Raw genomic sequence first — 11,050 nt, 5'->3', positions numbered from 1 at the left:
AAGCCAGAAAACGCCCCCGTTCGATTTAGTGACATAATTCAATCTGGAGAAGCCCCCAGCGCCCGACAGGAATATCGAGGTAAGTGCTATTTTTGTTTTTATTTTTAATATATCTTCCTTGTTTCCGCTGTCAGCTTCGCCGTTGTCGTCCAACAAATTTCTGGGGCAAGGGCGATCAGAACTATTAAGAGGATGGAGAGACGCAGTTGAGCAGAGAGGCGATGAGAAATAGCAGAGGTGGAAAGGATGTGGAGGCGTGTCTCTGACAAAACAAAGCTTAACTAAGAGCTAGTATGTGGTTTTCTTCAAAGTGGACTGTGAGAGATCTGCACCTGTAGAATGAACACAAGTGGCAGAGGAAAGAAGAAGAAAGAGGAGTAAGCCAGATTGAATAGTGATGTGTGAGAGGATAAGTGGATTGAATGAGTGAATGACTGAATACTTGAATGAATGATGTGTGAATTGTTTGTGTGTGTGTGTGCACAAGCGAGCAAGTGTGAAAACAGGACAATGATCAAGGGTGGAGAGGGAAAGCAGCAGTCACTGTGGTTACAGTGAGGGGTAGAGAGGATCGCAAATAGGCACAGCGTGTATGTAGGTAGTATGGTTGCTAGGGAAGCGGGACGAGGTGGGTGGTATGTATAGGAGGAGGACGAGGTGGAGGAGGAGTACGAGTGGAGGGGAAGCGGAAGAGGTTAGGGAGAAATGGTTTAAGAGGAGGAGAAGAGGAGAAGAGGAGAAGAGGAGAAGAGGAGAAGAGGAGAAGAGGAGAAGAGGAGTGTGGTGATGATGAGTATTGTGGTGGTAGGTGGTGGTAGGAGGTGGTGGTGAGTGGTGGTGGTGCAGGTGGTGAATGCGGCTGGTGATGGAGGAGTGAAGAGGGAGGAGAGAGGTTGGTGGTGATGTTGCTGGTGGTTGGTTAGTTGTGCCAGAGTGACGTTGATGGAGGGAGTGCAGACACACGGGACCAAGACAACCCAACCCAAGTCAGGAAGTAAAGAAATGGAAGAAGCAGACACAGACACAGCAACAACAGCAGCAGCAGCAGCAGCAGCAGCGGCGGCAGCGGCGGCGGCGGCAGCAGGAAGAGGAGGAGGAGACTCTGCTACTAGTTAAACAAACAAACAAACTGGCAGAATAAAGGAGCCGGACAAGGACAAGGACAAGGGACAGCACGGGGCAGGACGAGGGAGTTGCCAGCCAGCCAGCCCACAGCCACCGGAGGAAGAGACGGAGACGGAGACGGAGACGGAGAGGGAGGAGGGAGGAGGGAGGCGAATTCCCAGGCAGAATTTCGCTTACTCTTCGTCTTCTTCTGCTCTCTATTAATGCCAATCGTCGTCCCTATCTATCGTCCTGTTGTGAGTGTTGAGCAGCAGCGGCAGTGTCGCTTGTGTTGTCGTCTCTCGCCTGTTGCTGTGGATTGTGCCATTGAGCATTTCTCCAAATGACTACTCCGTATTGGCATGCCAGTTACAGATTACATATATAAGGTGCCCGAGTGGTTGCTTTTTTCCCTCTTCGTCTTTTTTCGCTCTTGTCTTGAATGATTTCTATCCATTCGCCACCAGCAATTCTCCAATTCTATGAGATGAATGCAATATCTCATATTCAATAATACATATACACTGCCAGGAACAATTGCGCAAAAGTTTTCAAAAGTTTTCAAAACTGGTTTTTGAGATTGTTTAATGTTGCTCGGTTTCATATCCCTTTCACTCGTTATTCGCGCTGCTTGCCGGCCCTCCCCATCTCACTCACCTCGCATTTCTCCGAAGGTTTCTCTTCCCTGGTACGTCCTCGATGTCACGCGGATACTGCCTGAGCCCTTGTCCCGAAGTGGTAGCTATTGGTGCCCGTTGGAACTTCCCGCGGCCTGGACGGATTGGCTCGGTGGCGCGCAGGTGTCGGTCAGGTGAGGCCAACATACCCACAAAACGCCAGCGACCACGGCTCGCAGTCGTGCCAAGACATTTTGGGGGGCCGGGGCGGCGGAAGGTAGATCCTGGGTCGCAGCCCGAGGACAGTAAATTGGAGAATTCGAGAATTGGATATATTGATATAAATCGATAACGATTCCTTGGGCCTTGGGTAGTCAATTCTTTACTAACTCCCATTAGTGTGTGTACCTTATCAGACAAAATATATCACTGCAATTAAAAATATTTCAAATTATTCTTATTCTTCATCTTTAAAATATCATTGATCAGTAAATGAAGTAGAAGTTTATAAATTTAATATAAATATCTGATAAAAATATAAGCTTTAATAATAGTTCTATCACATCTCAGTTTGTGGCAGATTGTACAGCTTCTTGTGGGTATATAGATGCATGGTGATTGATTATAATTTTTAAAGTTCAGCATCTTCAAACGGTGATGTTTTCTTTACGTTGGCACTCACGAACGGGAATAAGGAGGGCGCTTGTCACGGTTATATATTTGCGCTTTCCTCTTATCTGTTCGTTTTAATTTTGGAGGGAGGTAGGGCGGGGACGATTTTTATCTGCTTCAATCCATTTTTCTAATCTTCAGCTATGAAGCTTCGATTTTCGTCGCATTCGTTTGCTCTTCTTGGTGTTGTTGCTGGGTGGACAAGAACGGGAGTAAGTTATGTAACTGTGTTCTTTTCTCAAAGCGATGTGGGGGAGAAGCAATTCTGATATATCAGCACCTTTCTGTATTCAATCAAGATACTGAATTTGAGCTTGCTAAGGTAGTTCCCATTCTCAATTCTCAGTTCCGAAGACTTAAAATACTTCCTTTAGGGGAACTCATCAAGCTAAAGTTGACATTGGATATGTGTCTAGACACAGAGTGTGCACGACATTATCGGCCGCTTGAAGAGTGCTCCTGGCGGATATAAACATGTTGCCGATGACGGAGTTATACGCTCCTTCGGTCCAGATGGCGCTGTGGTTGACGCTGCAAGGCTGACAAATGCACAGCTCATGAAAACTGCCCTCGATCATTACGACCCAGATGCGCGGAACCACTTGGAGGAGATATGGAGTGGCGTTGATGGTCACAATGTCTCGGACAGTCAGCTCTATGCACCAGAGGAACACTTGCTCCCTCTCTTCGTTACAAATAAGACTATAGAAATGCACCTTCGGCATAGTGAGGAGGAACAGCTCGCCATATTTGGACGGACCATGGACGGCCTTAGGAACCGGCGGCATGATCCTCGATGAACGCTGTTCCTATATATTATGCCGTGATGACTACATCTGTTTACGATTCTACTGCCGATATTGTCTTTTCTATGACCAATTCCCGAATGGCAATTGCCAGTAAATTGATAGGCGTTTGAATGTGAGCTGAGAGCAAGAACACCCGGTACTAACACTTCCTTTTGTGGTGAACCCTCCGCCATTCTCCTTGATCTTATTGCGGCTGTTGAAAAAAATTTCCATTATACCCGAGATCATAGGTTTCTCGGATATCGAGATGGAATAGAATTTAGGATATTTATTTTGCTAAGATGGAGCTGGGTTAAGGTACAACTCTTCAACACGGCTTCAGCTCGCACCGTAATAGAAGCCAGTGACAAACTATTCTATACCGTATTTTTTCATGTTTTGTTTGGCAGGTAAAGGAAATAGAAAAAAGAAACACGCCCCCAGGAATAAAGAGGCCAATGTAATAGATATTTCAAAGTCTGTTCTTCATATATCATCCATTCTCTGTACAGAATATGTATATAAGGGGGTTGGTAATGTGGGTCAGCTAGTAATTGTTGGCCCTAGGCTGCCTATCACGGACTAGCGCACCGCATATATTTGCCTCAGCTGCCTGCATGCTAATTACAAACCACTTAGGGCGTGTTCGGTTGCACGTACAACCTCGCAAAACCTGCACGCAAAAAGTGGATATTAGCGTGCCGCCGGCGTTGATTTTTCAAACCTTGATTGCCATTCTAAAATCATAGTGGTTTTAATAATGTAATCAAATACACACAGTGATGATCTGCTGACTTTCTTATTTCATTTCAATCTCATTTTATTTTGTATGACAAAGCTGTGCAAGATGTTGAGTAGTCAGTCTTTAAATAATAATGAGCTTTTTAAATTCAAAAATATTTCAATTTCATTAAATCAATGATCTAGCTCACTCTCATCTGCTTTTGTCATTATTGTATTTGCCACATTGCCTTCACTGTTAATAATAACTGAAGAAGAAGATTTCATTCAGTTGATAATTTTAATTGCTTTTCATCATCAATTTATTAAATTTATTAAATTTATATTTCAATCTGTGTTTTAATTTGTTTCTTAATCCATCTTTCAATTCATCTTCTGTGTATGTATTTCATAAAATTCAGCAATGGACGAAGTGTTGCTGCAGAGTTTATTTGATATGAAAAAAAATGATTGAAAAATAAATAATGAAAATTTTAAAATTTGTAAATGAAATATGACAGTTCTAACAGTTCAATGTGTCATTTATCAAACAACCAATAAAAATAATCTTGATAATCAATGAAGAAATTTTAAATGTATATAGTGATTGTGAATAAAACATAAAAATCAGATCTCTGAATAAATTTGATATACAAAATATAAAATATATATTAATGATTCAAAAATCATGAAAAAATATTTTCAATATTATTCAAATTTGAATTTATTTCAATATCACAGATTTATGTTTGAAAAGTTGAATGAGTAATTATTAATAAAAAACTTGCTTCAAACAATATGCAGTTGATTTTAAGTTATAAAACAATAATTAAATATAAATAATAAATTATATTCTCTATCATCATTTATATTAAATGATTCAATATTGGATGATTTGCTTTTTAATGCTGTGAATAGTTCTACTCTGAAATGAAAATGTTTGAGAAAGAGAAAAAAAAAAAAAACAAATACTGAATATGATTAATAATTTATAAAAGTTTTCTGAATAAATTTTTAAAAAAGTTATTAAATTGTTTCTACAGAAAGTAAATGAATTACTTCTAAAGAATTGAAAAAATAATAATGAAATGATTTCATATTAATATTATACTACAATTCCACATCTTTTTACAAGCAATGCAGTAATGATGTAGATTTATTTAGAATTTAATAATAGCTCAATAAAGCAGCAACATGCTTTTATAATGAATATTTTAGAGAATACAGATTGAAAAGCAATAAAAAGCATATTAAAAAACACATTAAAAAATGCAGAATAGTAGTGAGAATAATAATGAGAATAATAGTAGAAATAATAATAGAAATAATAATGAGAATTGTGATGAAAAATAAAGTGATTGATTTGATGAGATTTTGTATCCAATTAATCATAATATAAATCTACACATCGCGATATTTTTTTGAATTTTATCAAAAATACCGTAAATATAATGAAAAAACATTGTTTTAAAACATTATCTTTTTTTGTATGGAATGATTAGATAAATTAAATCATTTGATTGATCAATAAATTAGATCACGGTAATATATATCACAAATACATATAAAATACTATATTGTATTATTAAATAAATCAGAAAAATGTGGAAGAATATAACAATATTTCTCATTTATCTACATTCATTATTAAAAATCATCAAAGATTGATTTATTCATCTGCTGCTGTTATTAATTTTTTATAATTAATAAATCTCTCATATTTACTCTGCAATTTCATTTTACGTTTTTATTATATAAAATTCATTTTTTTGCTTATCATTCTGTTCATTATTATACACTTTTTTTTTTATTCATTTTCTGATGAATCAATAGACAATTCCTTCTCATCAAATCTTTCATACTTATTCAAGAAATTATGAGCAGTTGCAAGAGTAAAAATCAGATAAATTTGAATTTTAATTGAATATTCTTCTCTCACTCTATCATAGATTCAAAATTGTTATTTGAAGATGTTAAAAACACACTCAATTATATTTTTTATATTTATATGATGAAGATTAAAAAAGTCTTGTTTATTGACAAATTTTTTATTGATTTGTGTGAATTTCTTAAGATGATATCAAATCTCTGAATATAAAATCAAAACATTTTATAATCTCTTTAAATAATCAGCATCTGCAAGGAAATAGCACTCATTCATTACATTCAAAAAATCATTATTATTTTGAATGTGAGCAATAATGCAGCTATCATAAGAAGATTTTTTCATTTCAGAGTAAATATATATAAAATTAATTCATAATTACACACTGTCAAAATGTTCCGCAAGATTCAATCTTTTTAATTTCATTATAATGACTGTTGTTTTGTTGAAACTGCAATTAAAAGATGAGTTCCATTCAAAGCTTCAATACACTCTTTGAAAAATGGTCATTGTTTGAGATTATTGCTCAGCACATTCCAGCTATATTTTATAAAACAAACAGATAAATGAACAACACAGTCATATAGTTTACATAATATTTTAAACATTTCATAAAATATTCTATATAAAAATAGTGAATATTTAATATATCTGTTAGAACTATTATGAATAATTTATATTTATTTTTAATATTATATTAATGAAATGATGAAACATCTCTGCAGTGATTCTATATGCTACTCTTTAAATGATTATATATAAAAAGATCAAGAGCTTTTGCTTGATTTGAATAATAAATGAATTCATCAATTCTTTTATATTTGTATTATTATTATTATTATTATTCTTCCATTATAGATGTATACAGTCAATGACTATGACATCTATCTGAAATACTTCAGGATTTTTCAACTTAAGAATAAGCTAATATACAAAGTCAATTTAATACATGCAATAGCAGAATTCCAGCCCAGAATCAAATAACTATTCAAACTATTCAATTTAAGAAAGAATGTCAAAAGAATGACAACAGATCAATATATTCAATTCAAAACAAATGAAATAAATAATATAAAAAAACAGCAGCTATTAAAAGAAAAGAAAGCATTCATAAATCAAACCTTTCAAAACAAATCAAAATCAAAAATAATCAAAATGAAACAAATTTCAAAATAAAAGTAATAAAATAAAAATAAAAACAAAAACAAAAAAAAAACAAAAATTGAATTCATTATCAAATCAAGCTATTCAATTGAAATTTTGTAGCAGTATTTGATTCTTTCAAATATTTGTATAATGCTGCAATCAATTAATAAATTTCTAAAAAATATCAGACTTCATCTACATCATATTTTTCAATTGTTGATGATGAGAATTCAATTTCAGAAAATCAATGATAAAATTCATTTCATGAAAAGAATTTATATACATGAATTGAATTTTAAAAGAAATGAATTGTATGCTCTGAGCAACAGAATACATAACAATTTGAATGATTAATTGATAATATTGATATAACAGTATTTATTTCAATCATTTATTTTCATATTCATCATCAGAATCCTTCATGATGTCAATCATCATATCACTGATAACAGTTTTCAACTTAAAAAATCAACAAAAAAAGGTATGATGATGAAGGAATTCAGCCCACCTCACTACTACACTTTTACAAACTGGAGTAAATCTGAATTGGGAGTCATATTTTGATTGGAATGAAATAAATTCATCTGATATTTCAACATCTATGCAAAGAAAGAAGATACCATCTCAGTTATTTAAAATTTGCTCCATGATTAAAGACAGTTTCTCTAATTTAAATGTGGAGAAAGCGGTGTTTGAAAATCTCTCTCCTTGGAAGAAAGATCTTGTCAGTCTTATTGATTTAAATATTAGTCAACTTTCAAAAGAAGTTCAGACTGAATAACATCTAAGTCTTCTAAAACAAATGAGAAACAAAGCAATTCTTATATACACTGATGGCTCAAAATGTGAGAAAACAGGCAATCTTGGAGCTGGAATAGCATATTCAGAAATGATAAAAACTATATTCTTGATTCTTGGCAAATTGGAAAAGAGTAAGAAGTTTTTAATGTTGAATTATTTGCAATTTCAAGAGCTTTCAAATTGGTTGAGATGAAGATTGAACAATGGAAAAGATTTAAGCATATTTGGATATTCTCTGATAGTCAAGCTGGGTTTAAAAGACTTCAAAGCAATAAAATCAGCAGTGGACAGTCAATGCTAGAGCTGATTTTGAAAAATCTTCAAAATATTCAAAGAAAAATCTCACTCAATTGTTCTATTCATCTTCACTAGGTGCCTGCTCACATGGGTATATATGGCAATGAAATGGTGCTGATAAAGCTGGAAAAAAAGCAACTGAATTAGAAGTCTGCTTTCAAAGAATTGTAACATGGGCTTATATTAAGAGAAAAATAAGAGAATCGTATTTGCAAAAATGGCAAGATATCTGGTTTTTACAAAAAAAGAGTGTACATTATTCCAGGTTTGAAACTAAGCCAAAATGGAAAAATTGCTCAATAAAATGTAAAAAGAAACTTTTTGCTATAATAATGCAGGTAAAGCTTGGACATGGTTATTTTAAATCATATTTAACAAAGATTAGAAATGATTTAAGTGATTTATGTTCAGATTGTCAGTTATATGAAAACCCAGAGCATCTTCTTTTGCTTTGTACAAAGCATACAGAGTTAAGATTGAGATTGAGAGAGAAGTTTGAATTGACACAGTTAAATTTAAAATTTTTATTCAATACAAAAACTGGAAATGAATTCTTGATTGAATATTTAAAAGAATCAAATATCGCTATAAGATTTCAATTGAATAGTTTGATCTGATAATGAATTCAATTTTTCTTTTTCTTTTTTTCTTTTATTTCTATGTATTTGCTTTAATTTTTGTTCTTGTTTTTATTTTTATTTTGTTACTTTTGCTTTGAAATTTATTTCATTTTGATTACTTTTGATTTTGACTTGTTTTGAAAAGTCTGATTTGTGAATGCTTTCTTTTCTTTTAATAGCTGCTGTTTTTTTATATTATTTATTTCATTTGTTTTGAATTGAATATATTGATCTGTTGTCATTCTTTTGACATTCTTTCTTAAATTGAATAGTTTGAATAGTTATTTGATTCTGGGCTGGAATTCTGCTATTGCATGTATTAAATTGACTTTGTATATTAGCTTATTCTTAAGTTGAAAAATCCTGGAGTGTTTCAGGTAGTGTTATAGTCACTGACTGCATACATCTATAATGGAAGAATAATAATAATAATAACTACACTTTTACATAAGATAAAATCATATCAACAAAATGACCTGGCTGTGTGCAGCTTACACAACCTTACACAGCTCTAACTTTGTCTATTTCAGTTACAACCACTCTATAATCAGTCTAATTACACTGTTGAATCTTAATACCATGTAAGTGGAGCAAAAATAGGGATATAAGAATGGCAGACTGAACACAAGGCCTTTTTCATGCAGGTATTTTCAATACACTGTGCAAGGTCATGTAAGTGGGTCTTTTATAAGAGGTTATAAGAGCTTACACAGGCAACCGAACACGCCCTTTTAGACGTCCCACATTACTCCGTAGTTACTACAGATGTAGTTCATTGTAGGTATGTATGCTCACGTGGCATTTTAGCGAGCGTTATGCATTCATTAAAATTGTTATCAACTTTTATATTTTCAAAGTATAGACCCAACCATCAATTGATCGAAAACTTTTGATCAATATCGGATAAGCTCTCTTTTTGAATATTTATAAGATAAAGATAGCAACTCATTCTTACTTTTTTATAAATCTCCTACTCTGAGCATATAATATTTTAGTTATGAAAATTCCTACTTCAGAATGAAAATCATGTCTTCAAACAAAGTCATGATAGTCATATGAGTTACACCCAGTATTCTGAATAGCAGGACAGCTGAAAGCTAGAATCCACGTACTGTACAGATTACATAGGTTGTAATATTCCTGCTCAGGTGCAACTACAAACCACCTGTTGGACAGAGAGTAGTTCTTCATGTCACCCGCTAAGCGCAGCGATCCGAAAATCCATCCCCACTAATTTTGAATGGGACACCCTTGTGGTTCGCGCGCTGCCCCTTTGGGTAGATTACGACGGTGTTGTCCCGTCAAGAATTGGGGCGATGGGCACGAACAGGATGGAAGGGCAATGTGCTGGCGTGGTGTGGTGCGGCCCCGTTTATTGGCATAACCAACCCCACAGAAATCCAATTAGTTTCACTTTTGTCTTGTCCTGGCCCTTGTTGTGAGGAGAGATGATTGGAAAGTCAACGGAGGAGGAGGGTGGGGTTGGACATGGCCATATATTGCAATTTCATGGTATATCCTGTCTTTGGGAGCGGTTACGACTTCTACTAGAAAAACACAGGCGTATTGCCCGACACAAGACAGAAGGAATACTAGTACTGATTGTGATGGTGGTTGTGATGGTGGTGGTGATGGTGTTTAATTATTTACCGGTCTCTCAAATAACGAACTAATGAATGATCTTGAGGCAGGTTAGCTCGAGATTGTTGGGTTCGGTGTGCAATTGCGCCCCCTTCTCTGTGGGAATTTTTTAAAAAATCAAACGCTGACGAACGACTCCATCAAAGCCAGCTAGCTCCACACCCACCCATTATTCCACCACGTACGCAGTGCAAACGAAGAGGAGAATACGGAGTACCCTGCGCAGTCACAGGAACAGTTCGTTTAGTGCTTCCCATCAAAAACTCAACCGGCCAATAAAATACGACAAGGAACTGGTTTTTTTTTTTTTTTTTTTTTAGCTTGAACTGGCGCGGCGAAATATGCCCGTCATCTCAGTCCAAGCCCAACTCAGCCAGTTACCTCAGCCCAGGAGCAAAGCATCGCCGCGGTGCCTAAAACAACTCTTGGGGCGGATGATGATGGTCTCACTGATCTGCTGATGCGAAAAGGAAAACTACCACGAAAAAAGGCTTTTGTTAGTTGGGGGGAACAATCAAGGATCAAGGTATTAGTATTATTACTACTATTATTCTTTTAACAGGACACACAATTGAATTGATTGTGATTGCATTTGAATCAGATCGAAAAATGGGAAGAGCAAGTCAACCAGGCATGGAACAGACATAACCTCATAATGGTACTACTAGTCATACAGAAAAATTAAAAAATTATTAGTATTGTCACTGATTGTCATTTATGCAAACGGTGTGTGCCTTGATAAAATGGGGAGACTGGCGA

The 11,050-nt window shown here is 34.9% G+C and overlaps 2 protein-coding genes across 2 annotated transcripts; both read left to right on the top strand.

The window, feature by feature from the left end:
* Positions 1 to 2,536: 2,536 nt before the first annotated feature.
* On the top strand, positions 2,537 to 3,193 carry HCAG_06884 (predicted protein; the record flags this gene model as incomplete). The annotated part of the gene is made up of 2 exons (XM_001539229.1): positions 2,537 to 2,605; positions 2,810 to 3,193. The coding sequence occupies 2 exons, from the start codon at positions 2,537 to 2,539 to the stop codon at positions 3,191 to 3,193; spliced, it is 453 nt and encodes a 150-aa protein (XP_001539279.1).
* A 5,928-nt stretch (positions 3,194 to 9,121) lies between these two features.
* On the top strand, positions 9,122 to 9,529 carry HCAG_06883 (predicted protein; the record flags this gene model as incomplete). The annotated part of the gene is made up of 4 exons (XM_001539228.1): positions 9,122 to 9,231; positions 9,295 to 9,322; positions 9,422 to 9,431; positions 9,513 to 9,529. The coding sequence occupies 4 exons, from the start codon at positions 9,122 to 9,124 to the stop codon at positions 9,527 to 9,529; spliced, it is 165 nt and encodes a 54-aa protein (XP_001539278.1).
* Positions 9,530 to 11,050: the final 1,521 nt, after the last annotated feature.

Source organism: Histoplasma capsulatum, genomic scaffold (assembly GCF_000149585.1).
Source record: "Histoplasma capsulatum NAm1 scaffold_6 genomic scaffold, whole genome shotgun sequence".
In the NCBI taxonomy this organism is placed as follows: domain Eukaryota; kingdom Fungi; phylum Ascomycota; class Eurotiomycetes; order Onygenales; family Ajellomycetaceae; genus Histoplasma; species Histoplasma mississippiense.
This window is presented reverse-complemented; position numbering and strand designations above follow the sequence as displayed.